The sequence below is a fragment of the Schistocerca piceifrons genome, chromosome 4 (genome assembly GCF_021461385.2).
Source record: "Schistocerca piceifrons isolate TAMUIC-IGC-003096 chromosome 4, iqSchPice1.1, whole genome shotgun sequence".
In the NCBI taxonomy this organism is placed as follows: domain Eukaryota; kingdom Metazoa; phylum Arthropoda; class Insecta; order Orthoptera; family Acrididae; genus Schistocerca; species Schistocerca piceifrons.
In genome coordinates this window covers 427,426,069-427,449,032 of record NC_060141.1, presented here as the reverse complement: position 1 = coordinate 427,449,032, position 22,964 = coordinate 427,426,069, and the positions used below count along the sequence as shown (strand labels likewise).

Here is a 22,964-nt window from a genome sequence, read left to right as displayed (position 1 = left end):
TATTATGTCAATTTCAACATCAGTTTGTGATGAAGGCAGTTAAACCTCTACATGGATGATGGCACTGGCTTTGTTTCAATACTGAGAGGAAGAATTTGGTTGTTTGTAGCAACCCATGTCACCTGCCTTCCTGCTCATAATGATAATCTCTGTCACCCCAGTGCATGATGCCGTATTCTTTTTCATTTTACTTTTTTCAATCACCACAGAAAATGTCAGCTTCATCTCACCTCTTCCTCTTTAGATTTTACTTTCCTAAAGTTAAACTTGTAAAATTCCCTGGTCAAATTTATAGAATATTTGTCTCATTCGTTCTCATCTTGAAGATACCTTCCTGGATATCTGAATGGGGAATGAGTTTTCCCCTGAGCATTTTTATTTATTTATTTATTTTTACAGTGGAAGTCGCCATTAAATTACATATCCAATAGACAAAATTTACTGCAACAGTTACACTTTTTGGTGCAGAGCTTCGCAATTTTTATGCCTTTCTTTATCATCTACATCACGTCTCATTATAGCCATTTCATATTCCAGACTGTCTTTTGTTGTTGAAACTGAAACATTTGCATGTATAATGTTCCATAGTTTTATTAGAGTCTTATCAGTGATATAGTTTAATATTTTCCATTTTTCAGAAGTTAGATAGTTGTTTATCAGTAATAATTACATGTATTCGAACACTTTGATAGTACTTGACACAATTCAGTTACACATCTCAAGAGACAATGTTCTTATTGTAAGGTTGTTGAGCATAAAATTGATAACAGTTTACAATTTCTCAATTTGAACGTTAAAAAGCAGGGCACTAAGTATGTATTTAATTTTATAGGAAACCAAAAATGGCTGATGCTTTAATTCTGAATGAGTAATGCCATTAAAGGGTTTATTAAAAGGCTGCTTTTTGGAGCTTAGTACATAGGGTGGGCAATGAAAACACAGTAAGCAGAATAGAGAGACAGAATTAAACATTATCAAGGCTTTATCAGTTAACAGATGTCAAGGAACAAACTGAAGAAAAAATGAAGGAGATCACTATGCCATGTTATAGAACATGCTCACTAAAGAGAGCCTGATGGCATCAAAGTAGCATTCCACACAAAAAAGTTTAATGACATGTGGCCTGTAACATGATATTGGTAACAATATGAGCAAATTTGAAAGGTTGGGAGTATACAAAATACAGTGCACATCCTGTGATGCAAACTATATTGGACAACTTTTTTTTAGATTCAAAGAAGACAAAGATGATTTGAGACTGAGGAACTATGACAAGCCAGCAGTAGCTGATCATGTGTATGAAACAAGCCACCCCTTAAACGCTATAGAAGATGACCCGAAAATTTTGCACGTGGAAAGAAAGGTTGAAAACTTTACTTGTTGGAAGAATTAGAAACAGTGATTCACAAGAAGAAATTCAACAATGTTAGAAATTCAACAATGTTCTTAATGTGCAATTGAATGGCAACAGAATGAAATTCCTAACAGATTTTTGAATTTATGTCAATACAGATGAATGGTTATAAATATTTAGTTTCCATGGAAATAATGGCTAGAGGTTGGCCTGATAGATACCCAGTACATTGTACTCAATGGTGCGTGTTTGTCAGATTCAAGGGTATTGTTGGAAGTGCTCCAGGGAAGTATGATGGGGCCACTATTGTTCTCTGTATATATAAAGTAACTGATAGACAGAGTGAGCAGAAATCTGTGGCTGTGGATTGGTGATATTGTTGTGTATGGGAAGGTGTCATCATTGAGTGACTGTTGGAGGATACAAGATGACTTAGAGAAAGTTTCCAATTGTTGAGATGAATGGCAGCGAGTTCTAAATGTAGAAAAACGTAAGATAATGCAGATGAATAGGAAAAACAATCCTGTAATGTTTAAATGCAGCCTTAGTAGTGTGCTGTTGATTAAAATATCTAGACAAAACATTGCAAAGTGATAGAGCATGGAGTGAGCATGTAAGGATTGTAGTGGGAAAGGTGAGTGGGCAACTTTGATTTATTGGGAGAGTTTTAGGCAAGAGTGGTTCATCTGTAGAGGAGACCGCACGTAGAACACTAGTACAATCCATTATAGAGTACTGCTGAAGTGTTTGGCATCCCTACCAGGTCGGATTGAAGGAAGACATCGAAGCAATTCAAAGGCAGACTATCAGATTTGTTTCTGCTAGTTTTGATCAGCACACAAGTATTACAGAGAAGATTCGGAAACTCAAATGAGTAGGTGATGTTCTTTTGAAGGAAAGCTACAGAGAAAGTTTAGAGAACTGGCATTTGAAGCTGACTGTAGAATTATTCTGCTGTTGCCAATGTATGTTTCGTACAAGGACCATGAACATAAGGAAAAAAATTAGGGCTCGTATGGAGGCATATAGACAATCATTTTTTTCTTGCCCTATTTGTGAGCGGAAAGGGAAGGTAAATGACTAGTAGTGGTACAATGTACCCACTGCCACACACCTTATAATTTCTTGTGGAGTATGAATGTAGGTGTAGAAAAAACTTCTTTGAAAATATAAGCATAAGCTGTGCGTACTCATGGTACCTCAGGCGTAGCAGCTCAGACAGCCACAGAAGTGTCAAGTAGACACGCATGGTAGCCACAAATGAAGATGTGGCCTGCTATGGGGTTGCATGTGAAGTGGACAATTTTATGTAAGATGAGGATCTGTTTTCTGTTATGTTTTTCATTTTATTTTATTTAATGAATGCTACAAACTGAATGTTAACAACCTGGTGGTGCGAGCATCATCTCTTGAAATGCATAGTTGAATTGTGTAAAGTAACCTGAAAGTGGTTGAATGCAAATAAATAAAGTACTAGGCCCATAATTATTGTTGCTTTGTGGAATACTTCCTAGGTCTGTGAAGTGCTTATCTGGATGGATAAGTAGAGAATGTTGAATATGTGCAAACAGTGGGTATTATCCTTGGTTCCTCTGAAAATGCTTTCTGCACCATCCGATGTATTGTAAATTAAAAAAAAAAAAACACACAACACTGATGGCCTTCCTCTGTCTTTTGATGAGAAACTAATGCTAACCCTACTAATGCATGACCTGATTCCATCCAGTACATCTCTCCTATTGTCCTGACTTCACAGAATGTTTCCTACATAACTTGTTTGATTAGCACTGATGGATAACTGATGAAATATTCAGTTTGTCATGGAGACAGGTATGTTCACTCTCCAACACAACAGCCATCTTTAATCCATTTGCTCATGGGTGTATTTTACAATGTTCTGTTGTCATATGGTCTGGAAATAATTTTGATTCAGCAGCAGCTGGTATTTAAGTTGCATTTGCACATTGTGTATGCTTGTTTCATCATAGATTTTCCTGGATCCAAATTCAAGCAATTTTGCAACTCAGATGTTTCAGTTGTTTTGTTTATGAGCTCTGCAGTTCTGTGTTGCATTTTCCATTCAGGGAAAATCAGGATTTTTGAAATTACCCCACCAAGGGAGTAACCATCATCGGTATTGAAGCAGAATATGCATTTGTTATATTTTTCATAAGAGTATGTCGCTCCAAGAGACCTACGAACACAGACAGAAGTTTTGACAAATCTAGAAATCTGAGTGAAAAGTAGAGTTGCCTTTAATCGTGTGGTTTGTTTGAAGGAAGGAAGGAAGATTAGTGTTCAACTTCCTTTCAATATTCAGGTCAATAGGACAAGAACAAGCTCAGATGGATGAGGAAATCAGCCCTGCCTTTTCAACTAATCATTGTGGAATTCATCTTATTAGGAAAAGGACAGATTGCTACTCACCATAAGATGACATGTTGAGTTACAGACAGGCATTATGAAAAGACTGTTGCACATTTAGCTTTTGGCTAAAGCCTTCTTCAGGAAAGCAAACACACATGCATTCGCACATGCAAGCACGTCTCCCCCACACGTGACTGCCATCTGTGGCAGTTCACATAGGAAAGCTGCTTGATATGGCAGTCATGTGCGCATGAGATGTGCCTGCTTGTGTGAATGTGTGTGTGTTTTCTTTTCTGAAAAGGCCTTGACTGGAAAGTGAATATGTAACAGTCTTTTCATTTTGCCTGTGTGCAACTCAACATGCCGTCTTTATGGCGAGTAGCAATCTATACTTCTTGTAATGTTGTTGATATTCCAACCTGGAGTTTCCATTGTTTTATTTTGGAATTTATCCTAAGTGACTTGTGGAATTCATAGAGTCTGTATAGCCAAAAGGGGATTTAAAACTCTGTACACCAAGTTCATTTGAACATCCCAGTGCTTTACTAGGTGTGGTGCTGTTAGGGGTGGTATGTCCTTGTCTGTTTCTAATCTGATATTTGGCTCATCCAGCAATTTATAGGGGAGCCTATAGTTAAACAAGCTAAGCTACACCTTTAGTTTTTTGTCATCTTCAAAATCTTGTTAGGTATGAAAATAAAGCTAACTAGGAGAAAAAGTTGTAGAACCAACAAGGGATCAAATACTGAAATTTTAGATGTGTAGTATGTTACTTACCAGTGCAGCAACCAAGTGAAACCTGAAATCTGATGGGAAATTAATTACCAGTGTGAATGAAAAACTAGAAAAATAGACTCCATATAATATGCAATAGGCTCCATTAGACACATAGAGAGAAATTTGAAACCTAGAAATGTCTAGCTGAAATGTTCCATATATTTATGAAGTAATTTATGTGACTTGATATTTTTAGTAAGCCACAATATATGCACACATGGTAAAAATTCTCTTGTTGTAACATCTTTGTTCTTAGTGTCGCCCACACGGAATGGTATTGGAATAATGAGATACGCAATGTAGACATAGAGATAAAAGTTAGATAGATAGAGAGAGATCTGCTATTCAATGAGTGGTCTTCTTTGCTCTTAAATTATTTACATTCTGGCAGAACTTTCCTAACCATTTTAGTAAACTACTTGTTATTTTCACAATTTCATAACTGAAGTTACTGTTTTCTTGACATCAGGTGATACCGGCAAAGGTGTTAAAGAATGGGTCAACTTCTTGTTGGGAAACGACTGGAATTTTCCTCATTTGAAAGTTCTTTTTCCCACGGCACCTGTAAGAAAATATACACCTTTAGGAGGAGCAGTAAGTTGAGTATTATAAACTTTACTGACTTTTTTGATAATTTTGCAAAGTGTAAAGTAGTCACAGATTGCAATTATTAACTTTAACTGAGGCACTGAGCTGTTTTTCAGTGACATTAACTAGCCAATACACTGTGCTACATGGAAAACAATAAAGCATACTTCTGTAATATGACATTTAATCAATAATCATTTCTCACTTTGTCTTCATAATGAAGTCTAGATTCTGCTTTGTTTTGGGTACTTGTTCTGACATCAAGACATTATCTTTAAAACATCCATAGAAGAAAAGGCCTTCCAATGTAACTATAATTGAATAGGCTTAAAGGAGACATAATTTCCAACCAATAGCTGATGAGAGAACCAGTAGAAGATAATGCAAATGATTTCTTTGAAATATTCCAATGCATTCAAGGAAATTACCATTTAGGAGCAAAGGTTCTTTCATCTGCCAATTTACAGGAATGCATTGGAAAAATGAAATTAAAGGAATTAAGCAGAAATGTCACTCATGGTCCCAGAAGGGAGATATGGCAGGGCAGGACAAGAGAAGAATTTAAATAGTGAATATTGTACTGTACAAGCAATGTTGTTTTAGAAACCTGTTATTTCATATGGCTCACTGTAAAGGAGCAGTTTATTTTATTTAGACCTAAGAACACTTTGAAATTAGCCAGTGGCCTTCCCCCGTTGGATACATCAGTTTTTTAACCCAGTCATTACAGTTAAGCAGAGCGGGGCTTGGTTAGTATTTGGATAGGTGACCACCTGTGAACGCCAGGCTCTGGGTCAAGCAAGATGCTGAAGTGGCATCCAGTTAAATGACTGTCACCAGGCCATTACTGTTTTCACCAGGCAATTAATACCACTACTACTACTACATTGAAATTTAATTTGACCTGTATTTATGTACTTTCTGTCCAAATTGTGGAACAAAATAGCATACTAAATTTAAATTTAACTTAGCTGTCTGTCTGCCTAGACTGTGTTAAATCTGAGCATCAGATGTAAATCAGTGAAAGTGTGTATCCATGCCAGTCAGATTTCATCTCGTAATTGACTTACTGGGAACATCATGACCTCTGGACCATAAGAGAGCTGTCCTCAGCTAATTTTATCATTGGGGAAATCTCATATATTGGTAACATTAGTGTCACAGAGTCCACTTACTTTGGATACTTTCACTCTATTATGAGTTACAGGATTATCTTCTGGGGCAGTTCACCCACAAAGAAAATTTTATTTCTGCAGATAAAGGCTGTTGAAATTAAATGCAGAGTCATGTGTTCAGAAAACCACCTGTCGCAATCATTTTAAGGAAGCTTGGATTCTTACAACTACTTCCCAATGTAGAAGGTGTTCAGACTTCAAAGACTTGTAGAGGGGAGTGAGCAGATAATATTTTGTAGCCACTTTTACAATTAATTGATTAGGTGTGAGCCAACAAATCACTTGTTTTACAATTCCTCTCATTAACATACAAAGAAATTGCTTATGTACTCATTGGTAGGTTCTCTTGAACATGATGCAGTGTGGCCTTGTTCAGTTTGGGTGTGAGGTGTGTCCTCGGTGTACCACAGTTACGCCTCCTGATGGTGAAGGTACCTGCAGTAGCCACCAGAAAGATCGCGGGAGGCACTCATCGGCATGGCTCGTCACGGACAGTAGTTGTCGCAAGTAAAGTCCCGCCCACCAGAGGGCATGCGAGAATTCAGCCGCGCCCTCTGCCGGCGGAACAACAACTCAGGCAGCATGGGCTGTGCCCAGTCAGTTTTACATCGGGCATGCCTAGTGGACAGTTCCCGGTCTACACTATGTGAAGTGCGACGGACAACGTGAATCGTGTTAATGCAGTACCATTTCTCAAAGCTGCTGCATAATTGTTGTGGTGTCACCGCCAGACACCACACTTGCTAGGTGGTAGTTTTAAATCGGCCACGGACCATTAGTACATGTCGGACCCGCGTGTCGCCACTGTGAGATCGCAGACCGAGCGCCACCACAAGGCAGGTCTCGAGATACGGGATAGCACTCGCCCCAGTTGTACGGACGACGTAGCTAGCGACTACACTGACGAAGCCTCGCTCCTTTGCCGAGCAGATAGTTAGAATAGCCTTCAGCTAAGTCAATGGCTACGACCTAGCAAGGCGCCATTAGTAACATTGCATGTATCTAAAGAGTCTCACTTGTATCGCCACAATCTCCAGATGTACCAAAAGGATGGATTAAAGTTAAGTATTCCAGAAGCTACATACTTTTCTTTATAGCATTCATTACGTATCCTGTTTCAGACCTCACGCCCATCTGCGTGAGCGTAGCGCGTGCCTTTCGGCTTCCTCTCATTGTGTCTAGGCTGTCTTGTCTAGACACAACATTTGTGATGAAAAGTGTATGTGAGGGAGTCGGATGTTGTGGAGAACAACCTTGATAAAGGCAACAAACAGCTGTTCCATTGGTGTGAACTTCGCTATTCGGAAGCATCAAGTCTGTGTACTCTACAAATCTGTACTCAGCCATGTTGCTCTAATGCTCACAGACACATGAATGACACTCAGACCAGGTCAGTGAGGTGGGATAGGTGTCAAATGGCATCAGCCAATCCAATGTAACCACCACTCACCATGAATACCCTGTTGGATATCTACCTAGCTGATATGTTTTCAAATGGCTGTAGCACAGAAATGGTACATTTCCAGACATGGGTTGCTATTCAAAATATTATGTATTCACTCCCACCTGCAAATCCCAGAAGTTTGTAATGGAAATTTCTGAACACCCCATATTTATTCCATTATGAGCTTCATGGTTGTCAATCCTGTGCACTAAGAAACCAATGAAATGATCCCAATGCAAGAAGGAAGGCTGTAATCTATTGTGAATTAAAGATCTAACCCTGGTACAGAAAGGTGTACAGTACTGCAGTATTAAAAAATATATTTCACTGCCAAATAATATCAAAGTTTTACACAATAACAGCACATCACTTACAAATAAAATAAAGATGTTTTTACTTAATAAAACGTTTTATTCATTAGATGAATTTTTAACACATATGCATAAACTGTTTTATTTGCATATCTTGAGTGTTTGTTTGTTATGTATTGGTGTACAACATTTTCTAATCCTTATACTACGCCTACTTTCATGTTTTTGTTTCATTTTGTTTCTGTTTTGGCTCTAGTCTTATGTTTTTATTTTCTCTGCAACTGTTGTAAATTAACTCTACTTTCCTTGGTAGACCTTGTTACATGTGGGATGTAGTTTATATTTACATATTTTTTGACTCTGTCCACATCCTAGCATCTCACAGGGATAAAAGACTCAATGGAATGTATGTAGAAATAATGAAAAAGGAAAATAAATACTGATGTTCCCAAGTGTGTAAGTTAATTTGGAGAATACCAAAACAAAAAAATACTGGATTACTCACCAAATATTGAGGAACCTACTAGATTTAAATTAATTTAGCAATACTTCTGCTAGTCAGTAAACAACAATAACACTGTATAGCATAAGAACCAAACTCACAGAAACCCCAAAAGTGGAAAGAACCAGAAAATGGCAATTACACAAATTTTGTCTCTGTTCTGTCAGCGCATTTATACACAGCCACTCACCCATCAAAGCATTATACACTGAAGCAGCAAAGAAACTGGTATAGGCATGGGTATTCAAATACAGAGATATATAAACAGACAGAATACGGTGCTGCGGTGGGCAGCACCTGTATAAGACAACAAGTGTCTGGCGCAGTTGTTAGTTACTGCTGCTACAATGCCAGGCTATCAAGATTTAAGTGAAACTGAACGTGGTGTTACAGTCAGTGCAGGAGTGATGGAACACAACATCTCCAAGGTAGCAGTGAAGTGCAGATTTTCCCATACTACGACCATTTCGTGAGTGTACCGTGAATATCAGGAATCTGGTAAAACATCAAATCTCCGACATCGCTGCAGCCGGAAAAAGATCCTGCAAGAACGAGACCAACAATTATTGAAGAGAATTGTTCAACGTGACAGAAGAGCAGCCCTTCCTCATTGCCGCAGATATCAATGCTAGGTCTTCAACAAGTGTCAGTATGGAAACCATTCAACAATACATCATCGATATAGGCTTTCAGAGCAGAAGGCCCATTCTTGTACCCACGATGACTGCATGATACAAAGCTTTATGCCAGGCCTGGGCCTGTCAATACAGACTTTGGACTGTTGATGACTGGAAACATGTTTTCTGGTCGGACAAGTCTCATTTCAAATTGCATTGAGCGGATGGATGTGTATGGAGACAATCTCATGCATCCATGGACCCTGCATGTCAGCAGGGGGCTGCTCAAGCCGGTGGAGACTCTGTAATGGTTTGGGGCATGTGCAGTTGGAGTGATATGGGACCCCTGATATATCTAGATACGACTCTGACAGATGACATGTACGTAGGCATCCTTTCTCATCACCTGCATCCATTCATGCCCATTGAGCATTTCAACGGACTTGGGCAATTCCAGCAGGACAATGCAACACCCCAAACATCCAGAAGAGCTACATAATGGATCCAGGAACACTCTTCTGTGTTTAAGCACTTCTGCTGGCCACCAAATTCCCAGACATGAACGATTTGAGCATATCTGGGATGCCTTGCAATGTGCTTTCCAGAAGAGATCTCAACCCTCTCATACTCTTATGGGTTTATGGTTAGCCCTGCAGGATTCACAGTGTCACTTCCCTCCAGTACTACTTCAGACAGAGTCCATGCCATGTCGTGTTGCAGCTATTCTGCATGCTCGCGTGCCTACATGATATTAGGCAGATGTACCAGTTTCTTTGTCTTCTCAGTGATAACTAAGCTTGACTTGTTGGTGGAATGATCTGTAGCAATGTTTCACACAAATATATTGAACTCCATTTAACCAAACCAGTATAAAGCAGCTTAGGAGCAATGCAGTTGAAAAGAATATAAATTTAGTGCTTTTGAATGGACACTTACTACCATCAGCATTATAAAAAAGATAGAGTTTAATCTTTTGGTTCATTAATAACACATTGTTCTGTCTGTAGAAATGTATACACTTATCTTCAAATTCTGAATTGCAATACCTGTAATTAAAGTTTACTCATAGATTGTGCAGGCACAACATGGTGGACTTCATTTCTTCTGCAGTTTGGTCATGTTCTGAAAATCTGTAGATATTGAACTGTTTCCAACTTTCTGCTAATGACTACAAGTACTCCTTCTGATGACTAATATTTTTCATCTTATGACACAATTAGTTAATATAAAAGAACTTTGCTTATACAGTTTGAGTGGATACATCCATGTTGACATTATAAGAACGAGATCTGACATTTGAATGAAAATGAATGGTTTGGTAGATAATTCATCATCTTGTGTTCACTGTGATGTCATCCACACTGTCATGGTGTGCTCTTACTCAATGGTATACCCCAATTCTCCAAGCTGTGGCTACAAAATTTAGAACAAATGCAGCACCATTCAGGTACTACAACTCGTGGTAAACTGCAATAGCTGCCCTGCCTCGAACGTGCATGGTGTCCATCCATATCAGTTTACATACAAAAACAATGACAAAACCTTCAAACAATATTTAGTTCTAAAGTATTTAGCTGATAAATGATTTCACCTACCTTCATCTACATCTACACTTCACAAGCCATCTTACAGTGTGTGACAGAGGATACTTTGTGTATCAATGTCATTTCCCCTTTTCCCTGTTCAAGTTTCATACGTTTTGCAGGAAGAATGGGTGCTGGTAATGCTCTATGTAGACCCAAATCTCTTTAATTTTATTTTCATGGTCTTTTCGCAAGATATATGTAGGAGGAAGTAATATATTGGTTGACTCTTCAAGGGACATACACTCTCGGAACTTTACTAGTAGATCATACTATAATGCAGAATCCCTCTCTTGCAGCATCTGCCACTGGAGTTAGCTGAACATCTCTGTGACACTTTCACTTTTACTAAATGATCCTGTAACAAAACATGCTCTTCTTCATTTGGTTTTCTCTGTTTACTCTATCAGCCCTATTTGATATGGATCCCATAGCAATGAGCATTATTCAAGTATTGGTCAAATGAGAGTTTTATAATCTACTTCCTTTGTTGGTGGACTACATTTCCTGAGGTTTCTTCCAAAGAATCTCAATATGGCATTTGGCTTACTCATGATTTCATTCCACTTCAAATCACTCTGTAGAAATACTCTTAGATATTTTATGGAGGTAACTGCCTCCAGTGATTGTTCTGCTGCTGTTTTGTAGCCATACAATAAAGTGCTTTTCTGTCTTATGTATTCACCATACTTGTCAATTGTCACTCCCTGCACCAAGTGTTATTCCTCTGCAGGTCTTCCTGCATTTCACTACAATTTTCTAGCATCACAACTTCTCTATGTACAAACAGCATCATCCATGAGAAGCCTCATGGAACTTCTGACATTATCTACTACATCATTTATATACACTCCTGGAAATGGAAAAAAGAACACATTGACACCGGTGTGTCAGACCCACCATACTTGCTCCGGACACTGCGAGAGGGCTGTACAAGCAATGATCACACGCACGGCACAGCGGACACACCAGGAACCGCGGTGTTGGCCGTCGAATGGCGCTAGCTGCGCAGCATTTGTGCACCGCCGCCGTCAGTGTCAGCCAGTTTGCCGTGGCATACGGAGCTCCATCGCAGTCTTTAACACTGGTAGCATGCCGCGACAGCGTGGACGTGAACCGTATGTGCAGTTGACGGACTTTGAGCGAGGGCGTATAGTGGGCATGCGGGAGGCCGGGTGGACGTACCGCCGAATTGCTCAACACGTGGGGCGTGAGGTCTCCACAGTACATCGTTGTTGTCGCCAGTGGTCGGCGGAAGGTGCACGTGCCCGTCGACCTGGGACCGGACCGCAGCGACGCACGGATGCACGCCAAGACCGTAGGATCCTACGCAGTGCCGTAGGGGACCGCACCGCCACTTCCCAGCAAATTAGGGACACTGTTGCTCCTGGGGTATCGGCGAGGACCATTCGCAACCGTCTCCATGAAGCTGGGCTTCGGTCCCGCACACCGTTAGGCCGTCTTCCGCTCACGCCCCAACATCGTGCAGCCCGCCTCCAGTGGTGTTGCGACAGGCGTGAATGGAGGGACTATTGGAGACGTGTCGTCTTCAGCGATGAGAGTCGCTTCTGCCTTGGTGCCAATGATGGTCGTATGCGTGTTTGGCGCCGTGCAGGTGAGCGCCACAATCAGGACTGCATACGACCGAGGCACACAGGGCCAACACCCGGCATCATGGTTTGGGGAGCGATCTCCTACACTGGCCGTACACCACTGGTGATCGTCGAGGGGACACTGAATAGTGCACGGTACATCCAAACCGTCATCGAACCCATCGTTCTACCATTCCTAGACCGGCAAGGGAACTTGCTGTTCCAACAGGACAATGCACGTCCGCATGTATCCCGTGCCACCCAACGTGCTCTAGAAGGTGTAAGTCAACTACCCTGGCCAGCAAGATCTCCAGATCTGTCCCCCATTGAGCATGTTTGGGACTGGATGAAGCGTCGTCTCACGCGGTCTGCACGTCCAGCACGAACGCTGGTCCTACTGAGGCGCCAGGTGGAAATGGCATGGCAAGCCATTCCACAGGACTACATCCAGCATCTCTACGATCGTCTCCATGGGAGAATAGCAGCCTGCATTGCTGCAAAAGGTGGATATACACTGTACTAGTGCCGACATTGTGCATGCTCTGTTGCCTGTGTCTATGTGCCTGTGGTTCTGTCAGTGTGATCATGTGATGTATCTGACCCCAGGAATGTGTCAATAAAGTTTCCCCTTCCTGGGACAATGAATTCACGGTGTTCTTATTTCAATTTCCAGGAGTGTATATTGTGAAATGTAAGTGTCCTGCAACATCCACCAGGGCACACCCAAAATTACTTTTAAGTCTGGAGCCTTCTCTCCATCCGGAATCACTTGGTGTGTTCTGTTTAGTAGAAATTCTTCAATCCAATCACATAGTTGGCCTGAATGTTTTGTACAATTGTTTTTTGTTTATTAGGTGGCGGACTGGAACTGTATCAAATGCCTTATGGAAGTCAAAGAACACTGAATCTGCCTGGGCACATGTATTTAGTGCTCTGGGTCTCAGAGGTGAATAGAGGAAGTTGGGGGTTTTACACAGTCAATGTTTATAGAACCCATTTTGATTCCTACAGAGGAGATTTTTGGTCTCCTAAAATGTCATAATACACAGGCATTAAAACGGGGTCCAAAATTCCACAGCATACCGATGTCGGAGATATGGGCATATAGTTCTGTGTGTTTGTTTGACAACCTTTCTTGAAAACGGAAATGAGCTGTACTTTTCTCCAATCATTAAGAATGCTTCATTACTCTAGAAAGCTACAGTACACTGGTGCTAGAACAGTGGCAAGTTCTTTTGCATACTCTATAGAACTGAACTGGTATGCTGTGAAGTCCAGTGATCTTTCATTTACACTGTCTGCCTCCCCAGTGCAGCGGTAGCATTACCACCTACCATGCGAGGCGGCCCGTTTTCCATTCCCGGCAGCGGACTGGGTGTTGTGTGTCCTTCATCATCATTTTCATAATCATTGACACACAAGTCGCTGAAATGGTGTCAACTAAAAAAACTTGCAATCCGGCGGCCGAACCCCAAAGGGGATATACTGGCCAATAAATGCCAAACGATCATTTCATTTTTCATTTCATTTCATTTACACTTACGAGGGCTATCCACAAAGTACATTACGTTTTGGAATTAAAAATAAATAAAGTATTGGAAATTTTTTTAATTATATACAGATGAAAGCCACACTTAAATACTACTTTTCTACATAGTTGCCATTTAAATTAAGGCACTTATTGTAGCGATGGACGAGCTTGGAAATTCCTTCATCGTAAAATTCGGCCGCCTGCGTCTTCAACCACGTGGTTACCTCTTCTTTTGGGACAGAAAAGGTGTGATTTTTGTGGATTTCCTGGAAAGAGGCACTACAATAAACTCTCAGAGGTATTGCCAAACTCTGCACAACCTCAGAAGATCAATACAAAACAAGTGCAGGGGAAAGTTGGGCTCAAAGATCTTGCTGATTCACGACAACGCCCGGGCCCACACGGCAAATGCCACTTGTGAAGTTCTGGAATCTTTTAAGTGGGAGTTGTTTCCTCATCCGCTGTGCAGTCCTGACCTGCACCGAGCGACTTCCACTCATTCCCAGCAATGAAGAAGTGGTTGGCTATGCAGCATTTTGATGACGACGCACAGCTTCAAGAAGAGGTAACCACGTGGTTGAAGACGCAGGCGGCCGAATTTTACGATGAAGGAATTTCCAAGCTCGTCCATCGCTACGATAAGTGCCTTAATTTAAATGGCAACTATGTAGAAAAGTAGTATTTAAGTGTGGCTTTCATCTGTATATAATAAAAAAAATTTCCAATACTTTATTTATTTTTAGTTCCAAAACATAATGTACTTTGTGGATAGCCCTCGTATTTCGATATCTGTAATTTTATCACTTATGCGATGATTTAAAGGAGGAACTACAGTGTGATCTTCTTTGTGAAACAGTTTTGTAAAAAGTCATTCAGAATTTTGGCCTCTTCTGTGTCATCCACTTTCCATTTACTGATTTAACATAAGATCAAAATGTCTTAGGATTTTGATAGAGTAGATAGAGTTTTACTTACAAATTCATTGAATGCTTCCTGCATAGCCCTCCTTATGCAAATTTTGGCTTAATTTAGTTCTTGTGTGTCTGTGAGGCTTTGGCTGTGTTTGTATTTGCTGTCAAGCAGCCTTTGCTTTCTTAGCAGCTGTCTTGACATGGTTGTCAAACCACTATGGTACTTTGCCATCCCTCACAGTTTTGCTCAGCACATACCTCTGTAAAGCATGTTGTACGATTCTCTTGAACTTTTTCCACCGATGCTGAACATTGTCAGTGCTGGAGATGATATTTTCATGTTGAACTGTCACGTAATCTGAAATCTGTCTCTTGTCGCTCTTGCCAGACAGAAAAATCTTTCTACCTTTCCCTGTATTCCTATTTACAGCTGTATTCAATGCTGCTGTAATGGCCTTATGATCACTGATTCCGTGTTCTGTGCTAACTGAGTTGAAAAGTTTGTGTCTGTTTGTCACCAGCAGGTCTAAAATGTTATCTTCTTGAGTCAGTTCCCTGACTAATTGCTCGTGGTAATTATGAGATAAGCACCTACAAAAATTTCACTTGATTCTCTATTGCGACCACCTTTCATTGGCTACATAGACAATGGGTAACACATCTGTTTACCGAAGTGATATGTTACACCACATAGCCCTCTCTCTTTGACAAATGATGTTGACACAACTATTTAAATCATAAGGAAATAACTGTGAATTAACTTCTGTATCTTTGAACTCAATAGTTTTAAATTACTCTGTTGGCTTTACAGATTCCATTTTTGTCTTAAAATTTTGCGTTCCTTATTTATATATTTATTTATTTATTTATTTCAAATGGATATCACGTGAATGTATGTTCATTTTATGACTTGGGTATCACTACATCTCATGCAATTCTGTAAAAACAGGTTGAAGTATACAAACAAGAGAATGATTTATGCAGTGGAACTATTGAATGAGGATAGAATGGTACTCCTGATGGATAAGAAAGAAAGGGAAAATGAGAGTGGAAAGGTTGGAACCAAGGAACATAATAAATAAATAAATAAATAAATGTCGTGTGACTAGGGCCTCCCGTCGGGTAGACCGTTCACTGGGTGCAGGTCTATTGATTTGATGCCACTTCGGCGACTTGCGCATCGATGGAGATGAAATGATGATGATGATGATGAGGACAACAGAGCACCCAGTCCCTGAGTGGAGAATATCTCCGACCCAGCTGGGAATCGAACCCAGGCCATTAGGATTGACATTCTGGTGCACTGACCATTCAGCTACTGAGGGCGGACAGGAACATAGTGAAGACAGACCAGTCCTACACCCCCCACCCTCTCCCCAAGGCTCTATCTACTTGGGGCACTTCACTGGTGTGCCAGAGGATGAAGATCTTTGCCATTCTTATCCTCATGGGCCCCGAAAATTGGTTCTAGCACCCTATGGAGAGTTTAGCAACAAAATAGAAACTTCTGTCATATTCACTGACTGAACTGCAAAAGGAAACTCTGATTAGTCATGTGCATCTCTTACTTGGTCTTAAATTATTTTAAGCAAGAAGGGAGGCAAATAGCTCAGCTACTTGTACTAAGTTAAGACAGCCTCACCTAACAAATGTACATAAACCGAACCATAGAGCTTAAACAAACAATGGAAAATTCAGGATGTAATGTAACAATATTATGAAAAGGGTAGTTCTACTCACCATGTAGCGGAGATGCTGAGTCGCAGATAGGCACAACAAAAAGACTGTCAGTAAATGAACTTTCGGCCAATAAGGCCTTTGTCAGAAATAGACAAGATACGCATACACACTCACACAAACGCAACTCACAGGGCAGGACCATGATCTGTGGCAGCTGAGGCCACACTATGAGCAGCATGATGGGAGAGACAGTCAGGTGGCGAGGAGGAGGAGGCTGGGGTGGGGATGGGAAGAGATAGCAGGTTAGCGGTGGGAGATGGTAAAGTGTCTCAACCTTCATTAGTCATTGCCCTTACCCATCTAGCCCCTACCTGGTTTCCATTACAGCACTACACAGCCTGCCTCCAAATCAAGCAGACAATCAACCAACTTCTCTTGTTTTCCACTACCCCGCCCCTCCCCCGTCTCTTCCCCTGTCCACTGTCTAACCTCCCGACTGTACCTAGCTGCCCCATACTCACTTCACCTTGCCGCTTCATGCTTCCACTAGCAACACTTTACCGTCTCCCACCCCTACCCTGCTATCCATCCCCCCCCCCCATCTCTCCCCCCCCCCCCGCCCCAGTGTCCTCCTTCATGACTTTGTGTGTGTGTGTGTGTGTGTGTGTGTGTGTGTGTGTGTGTGTGTGTCAGTCTTTTTGTTGTGCCTATCTACGACTCAGCATCTCTGCTGATGGTGAGTGGCAACTACCCTTTTCATAATATTGTTACAACCATAGAGCGTAGTAGATTCTAAATAGTACAAAATCACTTTGTGCAAAAGCCACAATAATAATTATTATTACTACCACCCAGTAGAAAATTGTACAAACCCTTACCAAGTTTAACCATATTATAAATTAGATATATAAATCCCTTTATAAAACACACTAAGGCATACTTCCAAAATACACATCCATAATGAGTTTATGGATGTGCACATTCATTATCATCTTTAGTCTTTTCATTCCTTACAACAGTGCTTCTTTCATGGTCACTACCATTGAACAAAAGGTGTTACATGTAGGAACAACTAGTAACTTTTTAGCTATACATGTTATATTCCGTTATTAAATGTAACTATCCTTAGGGACAGCATACAAAACTCAGACACTTGTATCATTATTAACTATATTCTAATTCAGTATCCTTATTTGACCTTTACAACTCAGGTAGGTTATTCTATTTTGCAACTTATGAGTAAGCCTCAAGAACCTGCAGTGTTCTACAAAATCAAGTGTAGGTCCTCCTTTATTGATACACCTATCCTATTCATTACACAACTAATATATAAGGATACAGCATCCTGTTTATCATCATATACCTCTATTCTCACATTCTTACTCCTGCGCTTGTGTTAGACTTACTCCCAGTTGATTATGAATCCATTCCTGATTGGTTTCTTTATTTTCTGTCTCTTAAGTACTCCTCTGCCTTCCACTAAGAGTGACCAAAAAATTTTATTTATTTATCGAATTTCTTTGTTTTATCAAAATTGACACCAACTGTGATGCTAGGAACTTAATGATCTTATTTGGATGTAGCCAGGATGTTAGCATGTCATCCAACTTAGTTTAAATTTAGTACTTTTCCACCCTTCCTTTCTTCCATTACTTGATTGATGCTGCTAACATCCTCCATTTACAATGGTGGATTTGTGGTTTAAAAAGTAAATAAATAGGTAAATTACATTTTTCAGTTTTGTTGGTAACACCTCTGTTCTACAAGTTTACCACCTAATTGCCTTATCCAAGTACAAATCACAATTATAAGTTTTCTAAAAATAGATATAGTTGTCCCCACTATAAAAAAATAACAAAAAAATCATTAGAATACTTGTGTGAGAGGGTAATCTTTCTTTTGTAACTGAACTCTGTGCTTTAATTCTGTAGCTGTTTGTTCATCTTAGATGAGATATCGTGCAGAAAATTATGATCCATAACTATGACATAATCAGATTCATAGTAAAGTTAAGATAATGTATGATAATTGACTGTGTGGCACTCAGATAAATACAGTCTCCCAATACAGTTGAAGCAAGGTCACTGCATGGTTGAGGTGCTTCCAAAAATTCTGAACTAAGGTTGCTCTCACTTCCTTATTTGTGCTGAGAGATTGTAAATAACGTCTATTAGAGAATCGCAATCTTATGTATCTGTAAGTTAATCTTATTGCAAATCATTGGTGTGATGCAAGTAATCTACATCTACATCTATAGTGTACAAACCACTGTGAAGTGCATGGCAGAGGGTATATCCCGTGGTACAAATGATTTCCTTTTCCATTTACATATGGAGCATGGGAAGAATGATTGTTTAAATGCCTCCATGCATGGTGTAATTAATCTAATCTTTTCCCCACAATCACCATGTGAACAATTTGTAGAGGGTTGTTGTATAATCCTAGAGTCATCATTTAAAGCCAGTTCTTAAAATTGTTTAAGTAGGATTTCTTGGGATATTTTGCATCTGTTTGCAAGAGTCTGCCAGTTCAGTTTCTTCAGCATCATTGTGACATTCTTCCAAGGGTCAAACAAGCCAGTGACCATTCGTGCTGCCCTTCTGTGTATACAAGGGTGGTTTGATAAGTCTAGTAACTTTCCATCAAAGAACAGAACATTGTTGCTGCAGCTTGACGGTTGGTAAGCTTGATTATTTCAAGGATCATATAAAGAGTTTCAACAATGTACAGCATACAGTTCATTATTCACAGCCATCTGAATTAGTCTGTACATTGACTTAACTGAAAACAGAGGAAACTGAGTTTGTGCTTTTCTTAATCATTTTCGTTTGAAGGGTTGGACTGCCACACAAACTAAAACAGAATTGAATGAAGTTCACATGGATTTTGCACCATCATTCAAGACCATTTACTTTTGGATTAATGAATATAAATATGATCTGACAAGCACGAACAACAAAGCATGCTCTGGCCATCCCGTTGAGGTCACCACATTGACAAAATCCGTAATGTGGTAATGCAAGAGCGTCAAATAAAAATTTGCAAGATTGCTGAGACTGTGGGCACCTCAACTGAGTGAGTGCATAATATCCAGCACAGAGAATTGTCTATGAAGAAGCTGTGTATGAGGTAGGTGCAGCAATTGCTCACGGTCAACCAAAAGCGCATCCAGTACAACATTTCAACACAATGTCTGGCGATATTTAATTGCAATCCACAGGATTTTTTGTGCCAGTTGTGACTATTGATGAGACGTGGATCCATCATTACACACCAGAATCAAAATAGCAGTCACCACAATGGAAAAGGGGTAGTGAAAGTGCGCCAAAGAAGGCAAAGACCATTCTGTCAGCTGTTAAGGCGATGGGCACTGTTTTTTGGGATTACCATAGAATAGTCCTCATAGATTACTTAGAAAAAGGCAGAACCATAAAAGTATCTATTATGCTTCAGTGTGGGCTCCTTTGAAGCTTGTGTTGGCTGAAAAAAGATCAAGGTTGCCATGGAAAAAAAAAAAAATGCCCTTTCACCATTCGAGTGCACCACCCTACACATCAGTGATGATAATGGCGAAAGTGCATGAATTGGACTTTGAATTGGTTTCTCATCTACCCTATTCACTAGACTCAACCCCCAAGTGAGCTCTTTCTGTTCCCTAACTTGAAACTTTGGCTTGCTGGGAAGAAATTTTCGTCAAATGAGGAAATTATAGCTACAGTCAATAAATATATTTTACAGTTTGATAGAAACTATTCTTCTAGTGAGACTGAAAAGTTGGAGGGTTGCTGGAACAAGTGTGTATCCCAAAGAGGACATTTGGTCAAGAAGTAAGGTGTATTGTTTAAAAAACAAACATTTTTTCTTGCTTCTTTACCAGACTTATCAAACCACCCTCATATGTTCATTATTCTGTGTTAGTCCTATTTGGTACAGGTCCTGTAGACTTAAGCAATATTCTTGGATGGGCCGCACAAGTGATTTGTAAGCAATCTGTTTTGTAGACAAATTGCATTTCCACAGTATTCTGTCAATAAACCAAAGTCTGCCTTTCATATCCCTACAAAGTATTACTCCCAGGTATTTGTATAAGCTGACTCATCCCAGCTGTGAGTCATTGTTATAGGATACTTTTTTTTCGTTTTGTGAAGTGCATAGGTTTACATTTATATACATTTAAAGCAAGTTGCCAGTATTTGACCATCTTGAAATCTTGTCTAGATCTGACTGAATATTTTTGCAGCTTCTTTCAGACAGTACTTCATTATAGATAGCTTCATCATCTGCAAAAACTCTGGGATTGCTATTAATATTGTCCACTGGATCATTAATATGTAATATGAATGGCTAGGGTCACAACGCGCTTCCCTGGGCACACCCAAAGTTAGTTCTACATTTTGTTGATGACTGTCCGTCCAAAACAACTTGCTGCATCATCCTTACTAAAAAATCCTCAGTCCAGTCACAAATATCACTGGATGCTCCATATTATTGTACTTTTTATAAAAGTATTAGATTTGGCACTGAGTTAAATGTTTTTCACAAATTAAGAAATACTGCATTTACCTGACTGCCTTTATTCAAAGCTCTCAGTATGTCATATGAGAAAAGCATGAGTTGGGCTTCACGTGATTGATGTTTTTGTAATCTATGCTGGTTGGCATGAAGGAGGGCATTCTGTTTGAGATTCCTCTTTGTGTTTAAGCTCAGAACATGTTCTAAGATTCTGCAACAAATTGATGTCAAAGATATTGGATAGTGGTTTTGTGGATCACTTCTACTATGCTTTTTGCAGACTGTCATGCCCTGTTCTTTCTTCTAAAAACTGGGCTCAGTCTTTGTTTGAGAGATCTATGATAGATTACAGTTAAAATAGGGAGTAACTCAACTTCAAATTCAGTATAGAATCTGGTGGATTTCATCAGGCCATAACACTTTGTTCAATTTTAATGATTTCAGCTGTTTCTCAATGCCACTGACACTAATGTCTATTTCACTCCTCTTCTCAGTGGTGTGAGGATTCAAGAGGGGCAATTCTCCTGGATTTTTCTTTGTAAAGAAACATTTGAAAATGGAGTTAAGCATTTCTGCTTTTGCATTCCTACTCTCAATTTTAGTACCTGTTTCATCTGCAAGTGACTAGATGCTAACTTTGGTGCCATTAACAGTCTTTAAATATGATCAGAATTTCTTTGAATTTTGTGAAAGATCATTTGACAGTATTCTGCTACAGTAGCTATTGAAGCTTCTTGGCGAGTATGGGTTTATCACGGTACTTGCAAATGTTTGAAATTTCACTAGTATTGTCACAGTCAGTGAAAGATGATGAACTGATGTGAGTAAAACATTGCAATGTAGAATTTCAAATCAGCAATCAAATCTGGCACACATGATCTCACACAAAGTAAAATTCTGAAGTGAGCTTATATATGTAAATAAATGTATGAAATACATAGTTTTTTTACTTAGCTGAATCTGTGACAACTTCTACACTGGTGTGCCGAATATGAGTATTGCAACCTCACTTTGTCTCAGACCAAATTCTGAAAACAACAAGCATATTTTCTGCTTGTAACAGCTAACAGTGCTCTTCAGTGCATAGCAGTTATCAAATAGTCTTTTACTGTTCAGTGAGTAATAGTTATGAAATATGCTTTTAATTTATAAGTATTTGATTTTGTAAACATTTCATTTGGCCATACTTTATTGGCATTTTAAAGTTACTGAGAAATAAGATGTTGAAAATACATGAGCTATTGCTGTTTTTTACAAATTATGTTTATTCGCAGTTTGCTAAGAATAAGAATGCCTGCCAGAGAAAAAGTAACTGCTTTGTTGTTACTGAATTGTCTGCCAGTGTCTCATTATTCCAGCCAGAGAGATAGAGATAGTGAAAGAAAAATATAATTTAAGGCATTTAGGATAGTAAGATCATTATATAGAAACCGAAATATGAAGTAACAGTGACACTCATTGAATATTTTTAATTTTAAAATATCTGTTTCTTCTTAATTGGTACGTAAGATGAATCTTATTTTTGTTTTAATTTTTCAGTACAAATTTATTCTGAGTTGTGCACTAGGGCACCAGCATGCAGTGTTATGTTTTATATATACTTCATATTTCAGTTTCTATGTAACAGTCCTCCTCCACATATATATATGTGTGTGTGTGTGTGGTTTGTGTGTGGTTCAGATTAAGATTTAATGTTATCTTCAACTCTGAACCTTTGTGCCTGTAAAATACATTTCTGCATGGACTATGTTGGCACTCTTCTTTCGACTTCTTCACCCCTGCAGTTGGGTCTTGTGTGGAAAATCTCTTAATCTAGACTTTATACAAATGAATAGAAAGTTCTTCTTCTTCTTCTTCTGATAATAAGTAGATTGCATCTCTTAATACAGTTAGTAACTGTAAATGAAAATTGTATGTACAGTTTGTATGTGTACATTCACTTTGACATTACGTTAATGAGATATGACATTTGGATGGACATGAGTGATTTGACTAGCATTGCCACCCATCCAGTTTTTGG

General features: G+C 39.4%; 1 protein-coding gene across 5 annotated transcripts in view; it reads left to right on the top strand.

The window, feature by feature from the left end:
- Positions 1–22,964, top strand: part of LOC124795047 (lysophospholipase-like protein 1) — a 66,637-nt gene that overhangs the window by 20,442 nt on the left and 23,231 nt on the right. For 3 of the 5 annotated variants that reach the window (XM_047258835.1, XM_047258837.1, XM_047258836.1), the window contains exon 2: positions 4,968–5,097. In XM_047258835.1, coding sequence (XP_047114791.1) covers positions 4,993–5,097 — 105 coding nt within the window. In that variant the 5' untranslated portion in view covers positions 4,968–4,992. The remainder of the gene's footprint in view (positions 1–4,967; positions 5,098–22,964) is intronic. The other 2 variants (XM_047258833.1, XM_047258834.1) reach the window with 1 other exon arrangement.